The following is a 26,831-nucleotide window of genomic DNA, read 5'->3' on the forward strand; positions in this document are numbered from 1 at the left end:
AAGAGCTTTGTTCTTCTCTGCAGCTCAGTAATTTCTTTATTCTCATCTCACCCTTCTTACTTTTAGTTCTCTTCTGTTTAATGTTTCCCTTCATACATTCCTTCACTTTATAATCTTTGGTCTGTTATCCTTTGTTTCTTTGTACACACCAGTGATTGAAATAAGAGTTCAAGACTCGGCTGATTTTTAAATGTTCTTCATGAGAAATTTGTCCTTGTGTACCATGTAGTCAACAGATACACTGTATTATTCTGGCTTCTCTGAAAATGATTATCTAAATTGGTTACATGGGCTCCCTTTTTTTTTTTTTTTCTGCTTATTTAGTCTCCTTTTGAAAAGGTAGAAAAATATGCCAGGTTACGCTGGGAATTGTTAACACCATCACAAATATTTTGATACATAAAAGTGACAAAACCAATCACTTCTCATATCTCTAATAGATGAGTTTCCTTTAGTGCAGGTAAGGATGAGACTGTTGTGTTAAAGTTAAGGAATTTTGGCTGTCATTTGCTCAGTGGGTTAACTTAGGCCCTTTGGGTGACCATGTTAAGAATCGCTTCATGTTGGTAAGAGTTCGAGCATTGGGATGAGAATGACCTACTTTCAATACTGTGCTACCATTTTCTTGCTGTATGTCTTTGGGGAAATTATTTAACCTCTCTGAGCTTCAGTTTCTTCCATAAAATTAGGATAATAACAGCAGCTATCTCAGAGTTCTTGTGAAGATTGCGTTAGCTGACACTTAGGAAGTAATTAGAACAGTACCTGGCACAGAGTAAGTCTAATACTGTTGTGAGGGTGAAGCAGCACAGGTCCTGGAAGTTATCGCTACTTGATTCCTGGAGATGTCTTTTAGGGAGTAGAAGTACATGTGATACATTTGCCTTAGGGCTGTGGTTAGAAAACAGCAGCTGTACATACAAGTTATGCGATGGAAAAGTAACATCTGCTTCTATGATGTCTATTTTTAATTCCAACATGCAGGGCAACATGCAGTGTTACATTAGTTTCAGGTGTACAATACAGTGAGTCAACACTTCCACCCTTTACTCACTGCTCATGAGAAGTGTGTTCTGTGTTTTTGTTTTGTTTTGTTTTGAGAGAGAGAGAGAGTGAGCATGCAAGCAGGGGAGAGGGTCAGAGGGGGAAAGAGAGAATCTTAAGCAGGCCTCGCACTCAGCATGGAACCCAGCTTGGGGCTCGATCCCTTGACCCTGGCATCATGACCTGAGCTGAAATCAAGAGTTGGACTATTAATCGACTGAGCCACTTAAGTACTCTGAGAAGTGTGATCTTAATCCCCATCACCTATCTCACCCATCCCCCACCCACCTCCCCTCTGGTAACCATCTGTTGGTTTTCTGTAGTTAAGAGTCTGTTTCTTGGTTCATCTGTTTTTGTTTTTGTTTTTGTTTTTTAATTTTTTTTTTAATGTTTATTTTTGAGAGAGAGAGAGACAGAGTGTGAGCAGGGCAGGGGCAGAGAGAGAGGGAAACACAGAATCTGAAGCAGGCTCCAGGCTCCGAGCTGTCAGCACAGAGCCCAATGCGGGGCTCAAACTCACGGACTGTGAGATCATGACCTGCGCCGAAGTTGGGTGCTTAACCCACTGAGCCACCCAGGTGCCCCATGGTTCATGTGTTTTTTTTCTTTTGTTCATTTGTTTTGTTTCTTAAATTCCACATATGAGTGAAATCATGTGGTATTCGTCTTTCTCTGACTGGCTTATTTCGCTTAGCATCCGTGTTGTTGCAAATAGCAAGATTTCATTCTTTTTTATGGCTGAGTAATCATTTTTTATATAAACCACATCTTTATTCATCTACCGATAGACACTTGGGTTGCTTCTGTAATTTGGCTATTGTAAATGATGCTGCGATAAACATGGGGTGCGTATATCCTTTCGCATTAGTGTTTTTGTATTCTTTGGGTAAATACCTGGTAGTGCAATTACTGCATCACATATGGTAGTTCTATTTTTTTTCTTTAGCTTTTTTTGTTGTTCTTGTTTTAAAGAGCGAGAGAAAGTGCAAACAGAGGAGGGGCAGAGACAGAGAAAGGGAGAGAATCTTAAGCAGGCTTCACTGGCAGCACAGAGCCCAAGGCGAGGCTTGGTCCCACGACCCTGTGACCATGACCTGAACTGAAATCAAGAGTCGGATGCTTAACTGACTGAGCCACCCAGGTGCCCCAGTAGTTCTGTTTTTAATTTTTTAAGGCTCCTCCAGAATGGCTGCACCAGTTTCTATTCCCGCCAGTAATGCATGAGGGTTCCTGTTTCCCTACATCCTTGCCAACGCGTGTTTACGTTTTTTGATTTTAGCCATTCTGACAGGTGTAAGGTGATGTCTGATTGTGGTTTTGATTTGCATTTCCCTGATGATGAGTGATGTTGACCATCTTTCCCTGTGTCTGTTGGCCACGTGGATGTCTTTGGAGAAATGTCTGTTCATGTTTTCTGTCCATTTTTTAATTGGATTTTTTTTTTTTGGTATTGAATTGTATAAACTCTTTATTTTTTTAATAAGTTCAGTATATATTTTGGATACTAACCCTGTATTAGATATGTCATTTGCAGATATCTTCCCCCATTCAGTAGGTTGTCTTTTAGTCTTGTTGATTGTTTTCCTTTGCTGTCTGTGCAAAAGGTTTTTATTTTTTATTTATTTATTTTTAAAAAAATTTTTTTCAACATTTATTCATTTTTGAGAGACAGAGTGTGAGTGGGGAAGGGGCAGAGAGAGGGGGAGACACAGAATCCGAAGCAGGCTCCAGGCTCTGAGCTGTCAACACAGAGCCCGACGCGGGGCTCGAACTCATGGACTGTGAGATCATGACCTGAGCTGAAGTCGGACGCTCAACCAACTGAGCCACCCAGGTGCCCCCAAAAGGTTTTTATTTTGATAAAGTCCCAATAGTTTATTTTCATTTTTGTTTCCCTTGCTTTAGGAGACATATCTTAGAAAGATATTGCTGTGGCTGATGTCATAGAAAGTACTGCCTGTATTGTCTTCTAGGATTTTTATGGTTTCAGTTCTCTCATTTAGATCCTTAATCCATCTTGAGTTTATTTTTGTGTATAGTATAAGAAAGTGGTTCAGTTTCTTTTCTTTTCTTTTTTTTTTTTTTTTTGCACGTAGCTGTCCAGTTTTCCCAACATCATTTGTTGAAGAGACTTTTTCCCATTGCATATTCTTGCCTCCTTTGTTGAAGGTGAATTGACCATTCCTTTATAATGTCTTAACATTTGGAGAGTTGTGGGCCCTTTTGAGAATCTCATAGACTATCCCCTAGTGAAATAAACCTGTGTCTGTGCACATTAACATTTTACCTGGGTTACCAAGGTGTCTCTGATCTCCTTGGGTCACGGTGAACACATGCTGTGTTACTCAGTGACCTGATAGAAGTGGCCTTTGGCAGGGAGGAAGGCGAGAGCGCATTGTGTGATGTGCACAGAGATTGTGGGGAATAAAGTCGTTCTAAATGCAGAAATTGTTGTAGACATAGGAAAAGCCTAACTGGAACACAAAAGTGAGTGAGGCAGGAAGGAATTAGAGGTGAGATGAGGCCCTTATCATTTTTAGGTAAATCTGAGCTAATGCAGGTAATCTGACTAATGCAGCTCTTCTCCAAAGATTAGATTATAGCTTAACTACGAAAGACATTTTCGGTATGTTCAGATGGGCTTAACTATGTAAGAAGGAAGGAATTTGAGAAGGAAATTTTTGCTACTTATTAATGGTGAAAGTAAAATGACCCTTGACCATTTTCCCATGCAGAGTGGTTGCATTTAAAAGGTAGAGTAGAAATTGCAGGTGACTTTATGAGTTTCTCCCAGTAAATATTTTACAGGAACCCATGATTTGCTGCCAGTGCAGAGACCAAGGTTAACTGCAGGCTTGCAGAAGCCTCTAGGTGATAAGGGTTTTCATTTGTTGCAACGCAGTCTGAAGGTTATTGTTGACATCCAGGAGTGGTGAGCTGGTATGTTTAATCTCATCTGGCAGAGTGCACGTTCCGGGGCTTGCTTGTTCTTCCCTACATCTTGAACAACGAAGATCACCCCTCGTCCTTATAAACGTACCTCCTTGCTCACTATGCCTTTTAGAGCTTTCTGGCTGTTTACCTGTATCATGTTTGATCTACTCCAGTGTCTGTTCTTTGTTGACAAAGCTGAACGTCTGTAGCCAGAAGACAATCTCTGAATTTGAGCGGTAGTGGCTGTCCAGGGGATTAAGGGCTGTGGGTGAGTTAAGAGATAGGAGCCTGGGAAAAGCGACGTCATTAGCTGTGTTTTAGGGATCGTAGTGTGCTTTCTCGGGCTTTTTCCTTTCCCACTTTTTTCTCTTTGAATTTTATTCTGTTTGGGAACTATTGGAAAGAAAGCCCCTCTAGCAAACATTAAGCAGCAAGAAAAAGGGGGATAAGATAGAAAAATCTCTTACTGTCCTAATGATGTTATGGTGAGGGGGGTGGGACATGAAAGACCTCTCACGCCAGATTTTGTGTTTTCACTTCGGGTCAACCTGATAGGAGGGAGTTGATACAGGTCTTTATTGTGGAGTAAAACTTTGTCACTTTTATAGGTTGAACAAATTGAAGCAGGGACACCAGGCCGACTCAGGGTGGTAGCCCAGTCCACCAGTGGTGGTGAAACTATTGAAGGAGAGTATAATACGGTAAGGAATGGACCCAGGTTAGCCCTTTATTAGAAAGCAAATAATGTGCTTATTGGATATTTGGATATTTGCTGGGTACCTGTAATGGCTGCTTTCTATTTTCAAAAACCTGATTATGTTCCTATTCTAAGACATCTGTATTGCTTGTGATATTGTAATTTGTTTTGGGATAGGGATGGCTTCAAATTTTCTTCCATGTAACTTAAAAATATCATTTGTCAAATAGCTATAAAAAGACATCCTTTTTATCGTTTATTTATTTTTGAGACAGAGAGAGACAGAGCATGAACGGGGGAGGGGCAGAGAGAGAGGGAGACACAGAATCTGAAACAGGCTCCAGGCTCTGAGCGGTCAGCACAGAGCCCGACGCAGGGCTCGAACTCACGGACCACAAGATCGTGACCTGAGCCGAAGTCGGCCGCTTAACCGACTGAGCCACCCAGGCGCCCCAAAAGACATCCTTTTTAAATGAAGTAGAACTTCTCTGTCCTTCAAAATTTTATCTTCATAGCTCACTACTTTAAAAAAGAAAAACAAAACTTAAGGGGTGCCTGGGTGGCTCAGTCAGTTAAGCTTCCAGCTTTGGCTCAGGTCATGATCTCACCGTTGGTGAGTTCTAGCCCCGCATTGGGCTCTGTGTTGACAACTTAGAGCCTGGAGCCTGCAGCCTGCTTCGGATTCTGTGTCTTTCTCTCTGCCCCTCCCCTGCTTGCACTCTGTCCCTCTCTCTCAAAAATAAACATTTAGAAAAAAAAAAATCTTAAAAAAAAAAACTTAATTCAGTCATAGGCTATGTTGTCTTTGTCTCTAAACTTCACTAGATTTATAAAGGAATTGCTAACTTTTTTTCCTTAATCAATGGATGAGGATTTCTGCTATATCCTGTTCAAGGGATTTTTTTGTTTGTTTGTTTTAATTTGCTTAAACTCTTGCTTTTTATTTTAAGTTTATTTATTTTGAGGGAGAAAGAGTGTGGGGGTGGGGGCAAAGAGAGAGAATCCCAAACAGGTTCCGCACTGTCCATTGATAGTGTAGAGCCCAGTTCAGAGCTCAGACCCACAAACTGAGATCGTGACCTGAGCTGGAACCAAGAGTCAGACACTTAACTGGCTGAGCCACCTGGGTGCCCCATAAACTCTTACGTTATTTTCTTAATGAAATATTTCTTTACAGGTCTGGAAAGTGAAATCAAAGTAGCTTAATGGTTAAGTAACTTACGTGAAGTCTTTTTAATCATACTCACCTGGTATATTAATACTTTTTCAGGTATTGCTGGCAATAGGAAGAGACGCTTGCACAAGAAAACTTGGCTTAGAAACCGTGGGGGTAAAGATAAATGACAAGTAAGAAAACAATTTTATTGTGTCTTACTGAATATTATTTCAGTTGTTGATAATACTGATTAATAGTGGAGTTTTAGATTGTTAGAGTTAGTTTTTATCATAGTTGGAGATTTCCCTTTTTAAGCCTAGAGATCTCTTCCTTCAGTGCCACTCACGTTGGTATTTTCTGTTTGTTTTATTTTGTTTTTTCCTTTTCAAAATCTAAGTGGAAGATAGGGCGGCTTACAGTTTGTTTCTTTAATGTACAGTGTATAGAATAAAAGAGTCTAACCCCCCAGTTAATTGCAGGCATGTGCTTTGAGCTTTACTAAATAATACGTAGATCTGAACCATGTTGAGAGCTACTAAGTTTTAGGATGATGAGTGGTCACTGCATTTCTAGTGACAGCTACAAGTATGAAAAACTTACTTGCAAGGGTTGAAGTTAAAATCCTTTGGCCTATAGCAGTAGAGGAGATAACTGAGACTCAGTGGTATCTGCTTATCTGCTGTCTGGGGTATTTCCCAATATCACCTTCCTTACAGCCAAGTAGAAACAAGTGCTGTGAATGGGAACTGCCTTGGAAGCTAAAAAATAAAGGTGGTTTTGTTTTGTTTTGTTTTTGTCCCTTCTAGGAATAACATCTATTCTGGAGAAGAGACTTCCTAATCTTAGTGTGAGGATTTTTGTTTTATTTATTTATTTAGTTATTTAGTTATTTATTTATTTAATTTTTTTTTTTTTAACGTTTATTTATTTTTGAGACAGAGAGAAACAGTATGAACGGGGGAGGGTCAGAGAGAGAGGGAGACACAGAATCTGAAACAGGCTCCAGGCTCTGAGCTGTCAGCACAGAGCCCGACGCGGGGCTCGAACTCATGGACTGCGAGATCATAACCTGAGCCGAAGTCGGACGCTTAACCGACTGAGCCACCCAGGCGCCCCTGTTTTATTTATTTTTTAACTAGGGTAGACAGACAGAATTGTTGAGGAGGTCACCAATAAGATTTAGCAGACCAAATATTGCACCAGCATAATAAACACGCTAGCCTATTTCCAGGGGGTCCAAAGCTTAGATTTTATATAATGGAAACAGCTAACACTTATTCTGCACTTACTGTGAGCCATGGACCGTTGTGCTGAATATTTTGTACCTATTTTCATTTAATCCTCACAGCCCCTTAAGGTAGTTGATGGCATCCCTTTTCTTCTTACAGTGTTCTCATTATTATTGTTCGCATTAATAGGTGGGAAAATAAAGCTCAGAGATATTAAATAGCCCTCCCAACATCATAGAGGTGACAACTCACAGACCTAGTTGTTATAGTTTAGAATACACATATTCTTGGGGCGCCTGGGTGGCGCAGTCGGTTGAGCGTCCGACTTCAGCCAGGTCACGATCTCGTGGTCCGTGAGTTCGAGCCCCGCGTCGGGCTCTGGGCTGATGGCTCAGAGCCTGGAGCCTGTTTCCGACTCTGTGTCTCCCTCTCTCTCTGCCCCTCCCCCGTTCATGCTCTGTCTCTCTCTGTCCCAAAAATAAATAAAAAACGTTGAAAAAAAAAATTTAAAAAAAAAAAAGAATACACATATTCTTAACCACTCTGTTGTAGTTTTCTCCCAGGTTTTCTTACAGTTTTCTTATTCCAGAATTGTCTCTAAGCTTTTAAAATACTCATTTATTTTTATTTTATTTTATGTATGTAGGTATGTATGTATTTTTAAATAATACGTTAGAATGTTGCCCTTTGCTAGAGTCACAATTTTGGCTTCTTTGGGAGAAAGGGGAATTTTTTTGTTCCACTTAATTAATAGGAGTAATTGATGATTTTAACTGAATGAATTTTCAGGACTGGAAAAATACCTGTCACAGATGAAGAGCAGACCAACGTGCCTTATATCTATGCCATTGGCGATATATTGGAGGGGAAGCTCGAGCTCACCCCAGTAGCAATCCAGGCAGGGAGACTGCTGGCTCAGAGGCTCTATGCTGGCTCCAATATCAAGGTGAGCTTGTGGCTGACACCTGTTGATACTGGTTTTAGTAACACCACTAGTTCTCTAGGGGTAGCTGTGAAGTTTTCCAGGTCTTGAATAATTTAGTTCTCTTGCTGGTGGCATCCTACATGTGCTCTATTAACTGTATTCCAAACAAGACATCGTTAAGACTGCTGTGTCTTTGTGACTTTGTTATGAAAATTGTCATTCCTGGAATCACACTGGGAAAAAATGAACTTGACTAATCAAGTTTCAGCACTATTATTGTGTTCCATATTCTCATAATAGTTGGATTTTACCTTAATTTCATTGTTACCAATTTCAGTATAATTTTCTAAATCTTTTTATGGCACCTATCTAGGCTATACAAGGATTTGGGGATGTGGGTGGTAATCATGTGCAGAGCTGCTTAAACCAGAATTCAGGCTTTATTACCCTGTCCTTTCTAAAAATATGTCTTCTGCTCTTGGAATGCTTAATGTGTTATATTAATGTTTTAAAGTGATTTTTTTAGTCATTGTAGGAAATTGAAACTCTTAAGTATGTTTCATGGGACTAGATGTCAAGGAAGGAATAAATATATTCTGATTATTTTTTAAGCTTATTTTTTAGAGCAGTTGCACGTTCACAGCGAAATTGAGATGAAAATCCGAGATTTCCTGTGTTAGTCCCTGCCTGCATACATGCATGGCCTTCCTCATTACCAACATTCCCTCCCTAATTAATTTTTTGAAAGGATTCCAGGAGCATAGATTGTAAATAATTTAGTCGCTACCCATTTTTCTTGCACATAATCATCATGGGTTGATTTATGTTGGTTTCGGGAACAGAAACCTCAAAGAATACAGCTTGTCAAATTTGTGACAAGCATTCCCAGTGCACCTGGGGTTAGTTTGCATAATCGTATAATAAGACCTCATGTTTTGAAATGAACAGGATTGAGGCTAAAAAGAGTTTGAATCCCAGATTGTCTGATCATCCAGGACGTATAGCATCTGGTTCATATTACTGTTTGGGGTACATTTAACTGCTTCTTTGAGTGAGTCCTGTTTTGTGTTCATTGTTGCAGTTACTGACCAGTAAACTGAGAAAAGCGTATCTACAGATATAGCTTGAGATGCATTTGATTTGCTCTTGACCCTGTGTCTTTGTGTTTCCCTAAAGTGGAGATATTTTTATATACCAACAATAACCAAAGGGAGCACTTACAAAAATCTACTCCTAAATAAATTTGAAGTTAAAAGTAGCACAAAACTCTTCAAAACCTTTCCTGAATGTTTGCACCCGCTTTGGACATAGACGGCCTTCCATGTGTGGGTGTGGTGCTGTATTCTGTCCTCTGCTCGGTAGAGCAGGTGTTTTCTGAGAGGGCCAGAAGCTTTTATCAACGTCAGAATTTAATGTAAGTTAAAATTAAAAGACTCTTTTTTGTTTTTTTCCTTATCTGTAGTCTAATAATAAGACAGATGCTTGACCAAATAGGAAGATCAACAGGTGCTGCTCAGGTCTCTGAGTTTGAAATCTTACTGGTCTGTTCATCAGTGTAGTAAATAAAGTCAAAATGCCAGCAGGTATCAAGGTTAAATGTATTGGGGGAAATCACATATTTTTTTTTAAGTAACTGCATAATTCCTTTAATTTCACCCAATGTGTGTGAGAACGTTAGCACATATCAGAGAGGTGAGGGAATCCATGCCTGCCTGTCTCCCGAAGAAGCAGCTGTCTATGGAAAAGTTTAGCTTAACATAAACACCTGGCTGAGTTTAATCCCTTGTGGGATTTTAAGAGAGCCCAGATTGAATTGTGGGTGTTCGTGCCTTCCTCCAAAATTGCTGTCATCTATTCCTCATCGCTTCCCAAGAGTGTTCAGAGGAAGGAGACAGAGTGTGACGTTTGAGTACTTGGGACATGCCTGGTAATGTGCTAAGTGCTTTGTATGCATTGTCTCATTCAGCCTCAGGCAGCTATGGAGATTGCTGACACAGTCCAGGGAGATTAGGTAACTGTGCAAAGTCACAAGGCTGGTAGGCAGCCAAAGCATAAATGGAAGTCTCCAGTACTGCTGTCTTTTTTTTTTTTTTTACATTTATTTATTTATTTAAAAAAATTTTTTTTTATTTTTAACCTTTATTTATTTTTGAGACAGAGAGAGACAAAGCATGAACGGGGGAGGGTCGGAGAGAGGGAGACACAGAATCTGAAACAGGCTCCAGGCTCTGAGCTGTCAGCACAGAGCCTGACGTGGGGCGCGAACTCACGGACTGCGAGATCACGACCTGAGCCGAAGTCGGACGCTTAACCGACTGAGCCACCCAGGCGCCCCTACATTTATTTATTTTTTGATAGAGACAGAGCATGAGTCGGGGGGGAGCAGAGAGAGAGGGAGACACAGAATCCAAAGCAGGCTCCAGGCCCCAGGTTCCAGGCTCTGAGCTGTCAGCACAGAGCCCGACACGGGGCTCGAACTCATCAGCTGTGAGATCATGACCTGAGCCGAAGTCGGACGCTTAACCGACTGAGCCTCCCAGGCGCCCCTACATTTATTTATTTTTTGATAGAGACAGAGCATGAGTGGGGGGAGCAGAGAGAGAGGGAGACACAGAATCCAAAGCAGGCTCCAGGCCCCAGGTTCCAGGCTCTGAGCTGTCAGCACAGAGCCCGACACGGGGCTCGAACTCATCAGCTGTGAGATCATGACCTGAGCCGAAGTCGGACGCTTAACCGACTGAGCCTCCCAGGCGCCCCTACATTTATTTATTTTTTGATAGAGACAGAGCATGAGTGGGGGGGAGCAGAGAGAGAGGGAGACACAGAATCCAAAGCAGGCTCCAGGCCCCAGGTTCCAGACTCTGAGCTGTCAGCACAGAGCCCGACACGGGGCTCGAACTCATCAGCTGTGAGATCATGACCTGAGCCGAAGTCGGACACTTAACCAACTGAGCCACCCAGGCGCCCCTGTAGTACTGCTGTCTTACTCATGATGATTTATTGCCTAAGAAAGAAGATTTGGAAGGTATAGATTATAGAAGAATAGGGGATGGAATAGGAATGATGTTTCCTTACTTTTTTTTTTTTAATTTATTTGTTTTGAGAGATACAGAGCACAAGTGGAGAAGGGGCAGAGAGAGAGGGAGAGAAGGAGAATCCCAAGTAGGCTTTGCGCTGTCAGCCCTGAGCCCGATGCAGGGCAACCCCACGAAGCTGGGAGACCGTGACCTGAGGCGAAACCAAAAGTTGGATGCTCGACCAACTGAGCCACCCAGGCATCCCAGCCTCCAGACTTTTAAAGGATCTACCAATTTGCAAACACCTCTGTAATGTGTAATTTTCCTAAATGAAGTGGAAAATACATCGGGAAAATTTAACTGAACCTTTTTAACACTTAATAATGATTAACGTCATTTTCAAAACTTAAAAATATTTGCCACTAAATACTAAATATTCCATTCTTTAGGGAACATAAATGAAGGAATGAAAAAAAAGTTTTTATCATTTCAAAAACTGATAGAGAACAGACTATAAAGCTGAGTCAGCCTGTGGATGACAGATATTCCACTAAGCCCTTTTTTTTTAAAAAAAAAAAAAAAAGCCCAATGATAAGATACACGTACAAACTTTAAAGCACAGTGTGATGGGCACTTCAGCAGAGTGAACCGTTGTTTTCTCTTGGATCTTTTTAGAATTGCTCTCAAACCCTTGAAATTTATAAAGAGTAAACATTAGCATCTTTATTATTAAGGTGCTACTTTATTAGTTAGCTCAGTTTTATAGTAAATATAAAATATTTTATGGTCACCTGGCTGACTCATTTGGTAGAGCATGCAACTCTTGATCTCAGAGTCATGAGTTCAAGCCCTGTGTTGGGTGTGGAGACTACTTAAAAGATATATATATCTACAGATATATATAAAAAAATATATATATATATAATATATATCTCTCTCTCTATATATATGTAGATATATATATAAATATTTTTATATATTTATATATATAAAATATTTTCTGTGGAAACTCTGGAGCAGCTACAGTACACATATCTTCAAAAGTTCATTAAGTTGATTGTTGTGAAAACTGCCGAGTACGCTTTCCAGATAAAAGTGTTAGAAACGAGGATTGCATTTTCCAGGCTAGGCCACAACGGTCATTTAAGTCGATTGGAAACTGCATTTTGGAACCTGGAAGAAACTGGTCTTTTTATGTGAATGCAGCTTTCCATCTGATACACCTTTTTCTGCCTGAAGAATTTCCTTTCACAGTTATTTAGTGTGTGTCTGCTCCTAGTGAATTCCTTTTCTCCTCTTTGTTGTTGTTGGTGGTGGTTTTTGTTGTTGTTGTTTATTTTACTTCCATTTGGCGGGGGGGAAATATTTTTGCTGAATATTGAGTTCTAGACTTACTGTGTTTCTTTAAATATTTTAACAATTTGCCTACTATTTCTGGTTGCATAGATTCTGAACAGAAGTATGCTATCATTTTTATCTTTATTCTTCTTTAGATTTTTTTTGTTATCAGTGATTTTTTAGCAATTAACTGCTAAATTATTGTATGTCTTGGCATGCTTTTTCTTATATTTATTCTGCTTAAGATTTGTCAGGATTCTTGGATTTATCTGTTTGCCTTTGTCATCAAGTTATTTTATTTTTTCCTCTCAGCCTCCAGTTAATGAATGTTGGTTCACTCAGTATTATCCTATGGGTCTCTGATGCTCTTTTCATGTTCTTTCCCCCCCACCCCTTTCTGTGCATTATTTTCTTAGAGAGCCTGATCAAGTTCAAGTCTGCTGATTTCTCCACTTCTTAGGCTATTAATTCTGTATTGTGTAATTTGCGCTTCAACTGGGTTTTTTCATCTCTACTAGTTTTATTTAAAATGTTTTCCTTTTCTCTCCTCAGGAAGTTCATGTTTTTCTCAGTTTTCTACATATTTATAATAGCTCATTTAATGTCCTCTATTAATTCTGTCATCTATTTTTCAGTGTCTCTTTCTGTTCATTGATGTTTCTTGGTATTGGCTCACACGTTCTTGCTCCTTTGCATGTCTTGTTAATTTGGAAGGATGTGGACGTTATACGTTGAACATTTTACATTGTTGGGTGCCACGTTTTATTGAATTCCTTTATATGGTGTTCAATTTTGCTCTGACAGCCTGTTAAGTTACATGGAATTAGTTTTATCCTTTTGTAACTTGCTTTTAAAAGCTTTTTTAGGGCCTGCCAATAACCACCTTTTATCTAGGGCTGATTTGGTTCCACCACTAAACTGATGCCTTTTGGAGAACTCCACCCCATTCCTCTTACTTTATGAATTCTTTCTGCTTTGGCTTCGGGGAACCGAAACTATTTCCAGTCCCATAAGGCTCTGGGGCCTGCTGCTTACTGCTCTCCCGTGGTTCTTTACTCACCCTTGAATCCCTCCTGTGACACATTTACAGATCAGTTCTCAGCCCAAATCTCTGCAGATGTCAAGAGTTCTTTTCGTGCAGCTCTGCCCTCGGGGGCTCCGCCCTGCAGCTTCCAGCCTCTGTGCTCTGTTTGGTTTCCCTCTTGTTGCACCCAGTCCTCAGGAAGTGCTCTGGGCAGTAAACTAGAGAAATCTCCAGGCTCGCCTCATTCGTTTCCCTTCTGTCAGGATCACAGTCCCGCACTGCCTGTCGTCCCGTGTCTGGAAGTGTTTGTCGCCTGCTGTTTGGTGGTCTAGTTGTTGACAGCAGGAAAGTAAATTGGTCCCTGGCATACCATTATGGCTGTACGTGGATGTCTGCCTTCACTTTTGTTTTATTTTTTTTAAGTTTATTTCTATTTGAGAAGGGTGGGGGGACAGAAGATCTGAAGCGGGCTCCTTGCTGATGGCAGAGAGCCTCACGCGGGGCTTGAACTCACGAACCCGAACCGTAAGATTATGACCTGAGCCGAAATTGGACACTCAACTGACTGAGCCACCCAGGCGCCCCTACCTTTACTTTTGATTCAGAATTCCAAGGGTTTATGCTCTTTTTAGAGAAAAAGAATTATATTTATTGTTTCTAGAGGGAGACACATTTTAAAGATTTTTATACTAGTGTTTTAAAGAATGAGAATTGAGAATTGAATTTCCAATATTTTAAATGCAGAATGTTACTTATTAGGCTCACCTCTGTGTACGGATGTGACTGGTAGATTTTTACCCACTAGCATTTACAAACGTGTTTGGCACTTACATAATACCTTTTCCACAATTCGCATCTGTATACTGAAGGCTCTGAGAAATCAGTAGTAGAGAAACCTGTTTATTTGCTTAATCCAGCGCTTCACAGACTTGTTTGACTTCAGAACCCTTTAGTCATCTGCACTGTTAACATCATAAAATATGCTTTGGAAATACTGTCACTAACTTTTTCTGTTTCTGTAGTCTTCATTACCGCTTCAGTGGCTGCATAATGATACACTGAGAGTATGAACCACTTTCCTGTTTGCCCTTGGGATTTGCTAATCCCGAGAGAGCCGCTGTTGAGTGCTGCAGAGTGCTCCATTAACGCATGTAGCTTTTTCTAGACGGTAAATTATTATTATAGAATGCTAAGAGTGGGGTTCTTGGCACAAGGGTAAAGAATGTTTTTATGGCTCTTAATAGGCGTTACCTAATTGATTTCCCAAAAGAAGTCTATTAATTCCTGTCACCAAGATGAGACTCTTAGCGTCGGGTGCACTCGTATTGTTTTTGGCTGCTTGATAAAGGGAGAAGCAGTGCGTCCTTGTTGACATCAGTTGGTTGACGGACGGAGCAGGCATGACTGGTCTTGCCAGGTTTCACACCTTTCCTGAAATGATCACATGAGTTGATGGTTCTCAGCATAGTAGGTCTGATATTTGGGTTTCTGACTTCCCATACTTTTGGTAGAAATTTATTAGTCTGCTTTCCCCTCCTAAGTTTGAACCTTTTTTGCCATACACCCTTTTTTGGGTTACAATTTCTCCTGTTGTAACTCTTTTCTTCATTTTGAACCAGTGTGACTATGAAAATGTTCCGACAACTGTGTTTACTCCTTTGGAGTATGGTGCTTGTGGTCTTTCTGAGGAGAAGGCTGTGGAGAAATTTGGGGAAGAAAACATCGAGGTAAGTTACACCCTCCTCTGTTAAGCTACTACTACTTTTTATTCAAAATTAAAAGTAATTTCAAGCATACAGAAAGGGTGAAAAGTAGCACAAAGACCTATAATATAGATGGGTGCTGTCAACATTTTGCCCACTTATTTTATATAAACTTTTAGTATTCTTTCTTTATTTCTGTGTGTCTGTGTGTATTATTTTTTCCTCCACATTTGGTAAGTAAGTTAAATGCCTTTTTACTCCTGAATTCTTCAGCGTGTGTGTTTCCTGTGAACAGGGTATTTTCTTAAGTAACCACTGTATAGTTACCCTTTTTAGGAAGGTTAAGATCTAACTTTCATTTTCCGATTCTGTCAGTTGGCCCAGACTGACTACTTTTTTTTTTTTTAATTTATTTTTGAGAGAGAGAGCAGAGGAAGGGGCAGAGAGAGGGAGAGAGAGAATCCCAAGCAGGCTCCACATTCAGTGCAGGGGCCGATGTGGGGCTTGAACCCATGAATTGTGAGGTCATGACCTGAGCCGAGACCAAGAGTTGGACGCTTAACCGATTGAGCCGCCCAGGTGCCCTTCCTTCTACTTTTTAAAACCACTTTAACTAGTTCTTTTGATTATTAAAACAATATTGCTGGAAATAGGAAAAATACAGGAAAATACAAAGAAGAAAACTAAAAATTAACTACATTTTTACCACTCTAATAACAATAGTTGGGTAGTTTTGTATCATCACCTTCTAGTAACTTTGCCACAGTCAAGGAACATGTGCAAGAAATACGCTATTTGTATGTATACAATGCTACCCAAAGGGATTACTGCTTTAAATCATTTAGGAAAAAAGTTACCAGTAAAACCTTCTAAAGACCAGATTTGTAAATCAGAGTAAATTTTATGACATAAAAGTGTGTTTTTTTTTTAATTTTTTTTTTTTTAACGTTTATTTATTTTTGAGACAGGGAGGGACAGAGCATGAACGGGGGAGGGGCAGAGAGAGAGGGAGATACAGAATCGGAAGCAGGCTCCAGGCTCTGAGCCATCAGCCCAGAGCCCGACGTGGGGCTCGAACTCACGGACTGTGAGATCATGACCTGAGCCGAAGTCGGACACTTAACTGACCGAGCCACCCGGGCGCTCCTTAAAAGTCTGTTTTAAATCTCTTAAATCTTTTTCTTATTATATGCATCAGTAGTAATATCTTGATCTAATTAGTATCACATTAGTAACATCTGATTGTAAAAATAGTATATCCTCATAGGAAGTTAGAAAAATTAGGAAAATATAAAGAAATTTGAATTCAAGAAGAGATCATTGCTATTAATATTTTGGCATATTTTCTTCTAGTTTCTCAAAATATTTATGTGTTTATATAGTGTATATATACGTGTGCATGTATAATTGTAGGTACATATGTCTTAATTTTTTTTTTAAGTGTGATTAAGTTATGTGCATTTAATGTTAGGTCATGAGCATTTTTCCCTAAAAACAGCATTTTAAAAAATGACTTCTGCATTTTTGGATGCTATACAATAATTTAAGCCATACTTTTATTACATTGTTTCTAGTGTTTCACTATTACAGATAGAATGATGAACATCTTCATAATTCATTGTCCATTTCTCTAGATTATTTTCTGAGGATAGATTTCTATTGAAAGGTACTTAAAATTTGAGGTTCTTAATGTATATTTCATATTTCTTGACAGGCTTTGGCTTTCATTTTATTAGAATTTGCATTTTTCGTTATAAAAGTAATACATTTCAGTTGAAATTTTGAAAATGGAAATAGCAAACAGTTACCCATAGACTAATGTCTGTAACACAGCAGTTGCTAGCAATTTGGGGTAATTTCTTTAATTATCTTTTCCCTGCATAATTGGTGTGATACTATGACACTATATTCAGTTTTGTAACCCACATTAAAAAAAAATTCACATTGCATTACAACCTTGAAGAACACTAGAATAGCTACGTAATCAGTAAGTTTTTAAGAGGTAGCCAACCATATATATTTTGAATTGAGGGTAGCAGCTGGAGGAGGAAAACAAATCCCTGTAGTCACCCAGACTTAAGTTTATGAAACATCAATAAAAATATCTGCGTCCCTCCACCTTCTCATCTTCCTCCTTCTCTTCTTCTCTCCTTCCTTTGGTGAATAATGCCAAAGGAGGAAATGTCTTTGGAAGCATTAAGCAAGGAGCTAGATAATTGCTCTAATTTTTCCTGGCACCTTGCTTGTTTCTTGCCCAAAGTTGTCATTTCTATACAAGATAGTGTTGGGGTTTTTTTTCCTTTTCCTTTTTTTTTTTGATGGAAGACAGCAAGTAATTACCTGGCTTCTTTCTCTCATTTGTCTGCTCTTTGTTGTTATTATTACTTAAAGTTTATTCTTCTCAGGTTGAGATGTAATTAAGGGATGAGCTTATAGCAAAGAGGCTTAACCACAAGTTTAAGGTCATTTACCTTCTACCAAATTCCTGTTTATTCCATGAATTTTATTCTTTAATGAAAGTATCAAAGAGCCTCCAGTGTTTTCAAACCACACCGGGTGTTTGACAAACATGTTTCTTAAGGTAATGGGTCTCAATTGTGTTTGTATCTTTTTAGGTTTACCATAGTTACTTTTGGCCATTGGAATGGACGATTCCATCAAGAGATAACAATAAGTGTTATGCAAAAATAATCTGTAATATCAAAGACAATGTAAGTGAAATCCTCATTTAATCCTTTCTCCAGTAATTTCATTTTGTTTTTACTATGTGGTTCTATTTTGATCCCATGATATACATTGCATTCCTTTCGTACTTTACCTGTTGGTCTCCCCAGCTGAGTGGACATTATCTGAGGGCAGGGGTCATGGTGATGCGCTTGATCTCCACTCAGTGTCACTGGCACAGGGCTCTGCCCTTGGTAGGCAGGCAGGCAGGCAGGCAGAACTTGCGGAGCGAAGACCGCAGAGACGATTTGAGAACTGATGTTTGTGTTTATAAAAGGAAAGCAGTGAAGTCACTGTCTAAAAATGAGAAGATATAAACGGAGTTACACAAGTTTGTATCCTAAGCAGCTGGCACTAATGAGAAAAGTGTAATAGGAAGAGCTCTTAATTGGGTTCTGGTTTCAGATTTTGTTGCCTGCCGCTGCATGTCAACCAGTAGCTGAAGGCCTGTGGCGGACTCCTTGACCTCATAGGGTTTGTTTCCACACCTACACGATGATTGAGTAAATTGTTGGTTTTCAGTCTTTTTTTTTCCTTCTCTTTTCTTTTTTTTTTTAAGTTTAATTCTTTTTGAGAGAGAGAGTGCGAGCAGGGGGAGGGGCAGAGGGAGAGAGAGAGAGAACCCAAGCGGGCCACATGCTGTCAGCGCAGGGCCTGATGGGGGACTCGAGCTCCACAAACCACGAGATCATGACCTGAGCTGAAACCAAGAGCCAGACACTCAACCGACTGAGCCACCCAGGCGCCCCGTCAGTCTTTTTTTGACTGCTGTCCCCATTTTATTTTATTTATTTATTAAATATGTATTTACTTAAGTAATCTCTACACCTAACATGGGGCTTGAACTCATGACCCTGAGGTCAAGAGTTGCATGCCCTTCCTACTGAGCCACCCAGGCAACCCCCCCTTTTAAAAAAAAATTTTTTTTTAATGTTTATTTATTTTTGAAGGAGAGAGAGACACAGAGTGCGAGTGGGGGAGGGGCAGAGAGAGACAGAGACAAAGAATCCGAAGCAGGCTCCAGGCTCCAAGCTGTCATCACAGAGCCGATGCAAGGCTCAAACTCAGAAACCGCGAGATCATGACCTGAGCCGAAGTCGGCCACTTAACAGACTGAGCCACGCAGGCGCCCCGTCCGCATTTTATATTGTAACTCATAACACATGTATGTACACATCTTTCGAGAAGCGGTATTTCTAATTTCGTTGGGATCTTACCTTTCAAAAAAAAGTCCTGAGTAAAAATGTAAATGGTGCTAAAGAATCCATAGTTAAAAGCCCAATAAACTCATACTTTTCTTATTTTGAGATTTGAATATAATTAAACCATGTGTCCTGTTTAGAAACTACTACTCCAGACAGTAGTACAGGAAAGCCTGGATCCTTTACAAAAATCTCATCCTAGATGCATTTAATAAATGAATGTACTGAGACACAGTTGACGTAAAGAACACTTTTATGCAGTTTTTTTCTTTGCAGACAGAAGTTTTATTAAAAGTATTTGTATGAGCGTATACGTTAGCTATCGTGCTACTGTGGACAGAAGGGGAAACTGATGTTCTTGCTGGCAGTCCGATCTCTGCCTCTAGCAAGAGCTGGTTCAGTTGCGTGTAGCAGTCAATTGAACCTCCACGTTTTCCTTCAAACCAAGCAAATTTGTTTTAACTGTATGTAGTTCTTTGGTGTTTTTTCTTTTTTTTTAAAGTTTATTTATTTTTGACAGAGACAGAGTGCGAGCATGAGCCAGGGAGGTAGAGAGAGAGACAGGGAGACACAGAATCCGAAGCAGGCTCCAGGCTCTGAGCTGTCAGCACAGAGCCTGATGCAGGGCTCGAACCCACGAGCCGTGAGGTCGTGACCTGAGCTGAAGTCGGATGCTTAACTGACTGAGCCACCCAGGCGCCCCTGTAGTTCTTTGGCCTTTTTTTTCACTGTTGTGTCATTTGTTCAAGTAACACTTTTTAAATATGATATAAAGAGTAGTTTTCACTATTAATGAGCCCAATTAATTAAAATAGTCGAGGCCATAAGTAGGGTGGTCTTACTCTCAGCTATTTTCATTGGCAAAGATAGTATTAGAAAAGATGAATACTTGTCATTGTTCTTTGGTCATGAGCAATCTTTTGTTTTTTTTAAGTGTATTTATTTTGATAGAACATGCGAATGCGTGTGAGTGGGGGAAGGGCAGCAAGAATGGGAGAGAATCCCAAGCAATGCTTCGTGCTGACGGTGTAGGCTCAAAATCATAAACCGTGACGTCATGACCTGAGCCGAAACCAAGAGTTGCTCCACCGTCTGAGCCACCCAGGTGCCCTGTCATGAGCAGTCTTAAACAAAAGCATGCTTCTAGAACTTGACCATGCTTGGGACATATGCTTTATTCGCTTTGAGTCAGTCATTTCACAGTGTCTACATGTGCTTGGTTTTTCCAGTATTTAGTATCTGCTAGGCTTTGCTTCTTTTTGTATGCTATTCTCTTTTTTTTAATATGAAATCTTTAACATTTACAGAAAGATAGGGAAAGTACCTACCACCCAGATTCAGTAATGTTTCCCTCTTGAAAGAGGGAAACCATGACAGGAAATGTTTATTGAGCACTTACTATGTACCCTGTACTTGTTAGAAATCTACATGGTTTCACTTAATTAATTCTTACACAGTCCTGTGCAGTGTGTGTTGTTATTATTCCTGTTTTATTGATGAAGAAACTGAAGCGCATGGAAGTTAAGTAAGTGTGCTCAGGCTACTTGCCTAGTTAATGGCAATGGAACTCAGTCCCAGGCAGTGTTGATCCCATGCTATTAAGCATTATCCTATGCCTGTGTAATCTTTTGTATTCCTTCTCGATCCTGTACTCCTCACTCCTTGCCCCAGAGGCAACACTGGCCTGGAGTGTCTCCCCTGTTCACGGTTTTATGTTTGCTCCCCGTTAAATATTATGCATTGTGGTTTAATTAAGAATGGTATCCTCAGCTAAAAAGACAAGCCTGCAACTTTGATATATCTCTTTTTTTGAGATCTACTCATATTATCAGATGCAAATCTAGTTTATTTTCAGTGCAGTGTGTTTTGTGCTTTATCCATACACTAAACCCCTGATTGGCAGGATGAATAATGTGAGAGTCCATCGTGGAATATTACCATACTTTGGCAACTGTTTTCCAGGCAGCGATTGAACCTTAGATAAGGCTCTGCACCCCGCAGCCTGAGTTGCCTCATCTGTGATGAGGAGATTGGACTAGATAATATAGCTCAGTCATGAAAATCTGAACATTAGGATGCATCAGATTTCTCTGCCCTTGGCAGAGGTAGCCAGAGTCTGGGATATAGAGTTTATTCAAAGTAATTTCCATATAGGTATTTCAGAATTGCCAAACGTTTCTCTGTTGGTTTCAGAAATGTTTTCAGATTGGAAGCATCTTAAGTCTAACTGTGCTGTCTACCCCCAAAGCCTTAGTTAAAATGATTTTTAAATTTAAATGACTGCTTTTCTTTCTTTAATTTTTTTTTAGATTTTATTTATTTATTTATTTTTTAATTTTAAGTAATCCCTACACCCAGCATGGGGCTTGAACTCCCAACCCTAAGATCAAGAGTCACATGCTCCACTGACTGAGCCAGCCAGGAGCCCCTAAGTGGCTGCTTTTAAACGTTCCAGCTATCATAGATAGTCTATCTGGAGCCTTGAGACAACCAAATAAAAGAGATGAGGACACATCTGCCCCTTTGAAAACATTTTCCAGAACATTTTGGTGCTTATGGAGTTGCATACGTGTTGGCTTTTAATGATTTTCCCCCTCATCGCTCGAGGCCGGCTCTTGTCTCTTCCTTCTTGCTTGGTGTAACCACCACACTCTGTGGGCCCATGTTGGAGTATCTTCAGCCCAAATCGCTTTTGGCAACTGTAAATACAAGTCTTTGCTCATTTCTGAACAGGGTTTTAGAATACACAGGGTTAACACGCTAGTCTGTTAAGGGGGAAAGAATCAGTGTGACCGTCTTCCTTTATTTTATATCTTAGGAACGTGTTGTCGGCTTCCACGTCCTGGGTCCAAATGCTGGAGAGGTTACGCAAGGCTTCGCAGCTGCACTCAAGTGTGGACTGACCAAAACGCAGCTGGATAGTACCATCGGGATCCACCCCGTCTGTGCAGAGGTGGGTCACCTGTGCGTCGACAGCTCTGTTTAAAAGTGCCCGTCGCCTGGCTGGCAAGTGGAGGGTGTAGCGCTCTGAACTGGAGCTGGGGTCTTTCTGCTACAGTGCAGCTACTTCTGTGCATCCTTACAGTTCAGCTCGTGATTGGGTACCTCAAAAAAGCCTTGGGTCTAGAAACCAGTTTTCCTTTTCCAAATATTTTTCGTTCCTGATGGGAACTAGATAGTGGTAGCATGCTATTAAATGGTAGGAATGATGGTGGGGATTTGTTTACAGAGATTCAACCTTTTATCGCGTCTCCTCAGTTATTTTCATGGCTGGCAGCGACTGGTGCCATTCATACCCGGAAAGAGCTTCAGTCCTAGGTGTCCCAGAGCCATCTCGAGGCTAAAGGATGTTGTCTGCCTCTTTAGCTTTTGGTGTCAAAGGATGAGATTTGAAAGTGATGCTTTTATTTATTTTTTAAAAAATTTTTAATGTTTACTATTTTTGAGAGAGCGAGCACAAGCCGGGAGGGGCAGAGAGAAAGGGAGACACAGAGTCCGAAGCAGGCTCCAGGCTCCGAGCTGTCGGCACAGATCCTGACGCAGGGCTCGAACTCATGAACTGTGAGATCATGACCTGAGCCGAAGTCGGACGCTTAATCGACTGAGCCACCCAGGCGCCCCGAAAGTGATGCTTTTGAAAGATGAAGCAGACAGTAGAGCTGGAAGTCGGCCGCTCTGGGTCTGTGGGTGTCCGTGTTTCTTCATGCTCGTCTGGGGTCATGCCAGGGTTGAATAGTGTGCTGCTTACTGCCACGTAGGGCTCGCGAACCACAAATGTGTCTCCTTTGGAGACTGGTGAAGGTTGGGGGGAGGTAGCTCATATGAGTCCAGCTTAGGATACGGACTTGGAAATTGTAGCCGTTACCTGGCCCCCGCCGTCCGTGGTTTCCAGGGCGTACGTGTGCGCACACGCACACAGGTGTGCACGTTCCTGCCTGATTTCGTCCAGGAGCTCGTTAACTCGTTGGTCTCTGTTCTTTCCGCCCTTGAACAACTGAAGTCTTTGCTGAGCGTGTGAAATGTCGGCTTTACGACCTGGAGGAGGGAGGGTTTTGGTTTCCTTTGGCTTTGCCTTTCCTGTGGCCGGGCAGTGTCTTCCTCTGCGTTCATATGCACCTGGCTAGGGTGAAAGCACACAGTATGGACAGGTCTAGTGACCAGGGCGTTACTCCCAGAAAACGACTCTTTTTGTGAAATAAAACTAAACTTTTAAAAATGTGACCCCAAATTGAAAAGAGTCTAGGTTGAAGCTCTTAAAGAATGTACGGTGAGTATGTCTTTTGTTCTGTGTAATGACCAAGGCTGTCTCTGCCTAGGGAGGGAACCAACTAGCTTCATTTTTTTCAAAAACTCTTTCAGTGAGAACATTAGTGTACGAACTCCACTCGTCTAGGGCTTATGTGACCAAGTGCCACACACCGGGTGGCCCTACCACAACAGAACTTGATTCTCGCTTAGTTCTGGAGGCTGGAGGTCCGAAATCAAACGTCGGCAGGGCCATACTCCCTCCCACGGCCCTCGAGAAGACTCTTGCCTGGCCTCTTCCAGCTCGTGGTGGTCGCTGGCAGTCCTGGGCCTTCCTTGGCTCGCTCCTGCATCCCGGCTTCCGTCTTCCTGTGCGTGGCCTCACCTGCTGCATGTCTGTGTCTGGATTCCTTATTAGAAGGACATCAGTCATTGGATTAGGGCCCACCCGAATCCAGCCTGACCTTATTCAAATAAGGTCCTGTTAACAGGCACCCGGGGTGAGGGCTCGAGTGTATCTTTCTGGGGGACTTAACCCACAGCAGTGAGTATACTTACAACTTCAGAAGTCAGGCCTCCATACTTAAAAACGACAGCAGCCATCTCTGACATGGATGAAGAGACTTCTCAGCTTGCGTATGTGAGCGTCTGACTTTTTAAATCTGAACTTAGCTGTCGGTGGGCCGGTTAAAAGACCGACTCCCACCGTCCGCACAGGCAGCGGCCAGTGGGGTGGCGTCGGGCGGGTTGACCGCCGGCCGGGCGGGGAGATGCGCCGAAGAGGCAGGGCTTCCCGGAGCCAACCAAAGGCCTCTCCTCCTGGATACACCTGGCACAACCGGGGACCTTTGTGAATCTCTGCTGCTGTGCATCTCCATCAGTCAGTTCCCGTATGACTGTGAAGCTTGCAGACTGAAAGTTTCACTGCTTTGACGGGGCTTAAAAAAAGTTTGTTTTTCCAAGCTGGTGGTTGACGAATGAGAGAAAAATTGGGAGCTGTCTCACTCCGTGAACATGTTTGTTGTGCGGTTCTGTGTGTAGCGCTGTGCTGGGCGCTTGGGGATACAGCAGGGATTTAGGATGAGACCAAGAAAGAGCAGTAGGCAGCTGAGTCCAGGGCCAGATGCGGTGGAGCGTGACAGGTCCCGATCAGGGAAATCCAAAGTGGTGTCTGGAGGAGGGAGTTCTCGTCTGAGACAAGTAAAACGTGCTGGGAGAGAGCCAGTCACAGGGAATAGTAAATACAGGGCCTCTGTGGGAGGGATCGTGTTTCTTCACGCAGCTGGAAGGCCCTCAGCACGGCTGGAGCTTGGAGAGCCCAGAGAGAGGTGAAAAAACTATGCTAGGAAAGGAGGTAGGAAGGTCGGTGGCCTTGTAAACCGAGGCGGGGTGTTTGGGCTTTATCCTGGGGCCTTGGTGTTCAGCCGAGAGAAGGTTGGATGGGGCAGGAGTGCCGTGATCAGACGTGCCGTGAGGAGAAATCCCTGGCCACGCCGTGGCATGGGACCTCCTGGGCCAGAGCAGGCACATGCGGAAGTAAGGATGTGGTGCCGGCCTGAACTGGGGCGGGGCGGGGGGGGGGGGGGCGGCAGTGGACATTGAGAAGCCCTGGAGGATTTGAGAGAGAACTAGGAGGTGGGCTTCCCTGAAGTGGGAGGGGGAGGGTGTGGGAGTGAAGTAGGGAGCAGTAGCAGAGAAAGCAGAGTCCGGGGGAGTCATGCTGGCTGTGGCGCTGATGTCCTGTGTGTCAGGCACTGTGCTCTCTGCGGAAGTGCTTACGCGAATTCCCCGGGGAGGGGGGACGGGGGGGCAGTAGTATCTCCATTTGACAGATGAGGGAGGACCCTGGGGACAGAGGGGCTGAATAACTTGCCCACGGCTCTCCAGCTTGGAAGTGGCACAACCAGGATTCTAACCCAGGCAGTCTGGCTCCCCAGGCGCCCGCCGCTGTGTGAGTGATACTCCACTCGTAGGCCCCTTGTACGGCATTTGAGACGGAATTTAAAAAGTGGCAACATGAGCGTGGTGGAGACACACACAGCTGGATTGTAGTCTCAGCAAGATCTCCGTGAACCTGGCCACCGCACCCAGCTTTTCAGGCACCTTAGTCTCCATGTTAACTAAAACAGAGGTGACGTCTAAGTCCTAGGGCTGACGAGCAGTGCTGTGCGGAAAGTGTTTGGGAGAGTTCCTGCACCCGGTATTGGTATTGGTGGTATTTCATTATAGAAGATGTGGCTTCAGTCAAGGTGATCGTTACAGTGTTTTCTTTTTAAATGTTTGTTTATTTATTTTGAGAGAGCGAGCGTGAGAGATCTCATGCGCTGTGAGTTCATGGCTTGAGCCGGCATCAGGAGTTGGACGCTTCACCGACTGAGCCACCCAAGTGCCCCTACAGTATTTTCTAAGGGGGTTGCAGGGTGTGCTGGGAAGGGATGCATAGTTTGAAAGCGCTCCTCTCTGGGGCGCTTGACTAGCTCAGTCAGAAGAGCATGTGCCTCTTGATCTCGGGGTCGTGAGTTCAAGCCCCACATTGGGGATAGAGATTTCGTAAATGAATAAATAAAAACTTAAAAAGAAAGAAAGAAAAAGCTTCTCTGGTGATTTGTTAAAAAATTTATTTAGGAGCGCCTGCTGCCTCAGTCGGTAGAGCACACGACTCTTGATCTTGGGGATCGTGAGTTTGAGCCCTACATTAGGATGCAGAGATTACTTAAAAATAAAATCTTAAAAAGAAACGTATGTAAACTAAAAACAACAACAAGAACAAAATAATTCATCCATTTCTCCCACCCCCCACACCCGCCTCTTGCAACCATCAATCTGTTTTCTCTGTGAGCTTGTGTTTTATGTTGTTTGTTTTTGTTTTTTGAGAGAGAGTGCACATGAGTGAGGGAGAGAGACAGAGAGAGAAAGAGAAACAGGATCTTAAGCAGGCTCCACGCTGAGTCTGGAGCCCAACACGGGACTTGATCCCATGACCCTGGGATCATGAGCTGAAGTCAAGAGTCAGATGCTCGACTGATTGAGCCACCTAGGCGCCCCTGTTGTTTTGTTTGTTTTCTAGATTCTGCATATAAGAGAGCTGCTATAGTTTGTGTTTTTCTCTGACTCATCTCACTTAGCATAATGTTCTTGAGGCCATGCATATCGTTGTGTGTAAGTGGCAAGGTTTCATTCTTTTTTATGGCTGGCTAGTGTGTGTGTGTGTGTGTGTGTGTGTGTGTGTGTGTGTATGTGTATGTAACACACACCACATTTTCTTTATCCATTGATGGACATTTAGGTTGTTTCCATATCTTAGCTATTATGCTGCAGGGAATATGGGGGTGCAGATATCTTTTTCAAATTAGTGTTTTGGGGGGGGGATATATATCCAGTAGTGGCATTCCTGAATCACATTCGTAGTTTTGTTTTTAATTTTTGAGGAACCTCCGTGTTGTTTTCCACTATCTGTGTTGTTTTCCATAGTGGCTGCAGCTAACTTGTATTCCCCCCAACAGTGCACAAGGGCTCCCTTTTCTCAGCATCCTCACCAACACTTACTCTTTACTTTTTGAGACTAGCCATTCTGACTGGTGTCAGGTGGTATC

The 26,831-nt window shown here is 42.0% G+C and overlaps 1 protein-coding gene across 2 annotated transcripts in view; it reads left to right on the forward strand.

Moving 5' to 3' along the window:
• Window positions 1-26,831, forward strand: part of TXNRD1 (thioredoxin reductase 1) — a 71,845-nt gene that overhangs the window by 34,973 nt on the left and 10,041 nt on the right. For both annotated transcript variants that reach the window (XM_047067372.1, XM_047067371.1), the window contains exons 9-14: window positions 4,587-4,679; window positions 5,946-6,022; window positions 7,850-8,006; window positions 14,984-15,091; window positions 17,683-17,778; window positions 21,812-21,946. In XM_047067372.1, the coding sequence (XP_046923328.1) occupies window positions 4,587-4,679; window positions 5,946-6,022; window positions 7,850-8,006; window positions 14,984-15,091; window positions 17,683-17,778; window positions 21,812-21,946 (666 nt within the window). The remainder of the gene's footprint in view (window positions 1-4,586; window positions 4,680-5,945; window positions 6,023-7,849; window positions 8,007-14,983; window positions 15,092-17,682; window positions 17,779-21,811; window positions 21,947-26,831) is intronic.

Source organism: Lynx rufus, unplaced genomic scaffold, assembly GCF_022079265.1.
Source record: "Lynx rufus isolate CCGP_SWC_20201006 ecotype Redwood Valley unplaced genomic scaffold, mLynRuf1.p SCAF_7, whole genome shotgun sequence".
Classification (NCBI taxonomy): Eukaryota; Metazoa; Chordata; class Mammalia; order Carnivora; family Felidae; genus Lynx; species Lynx rufus.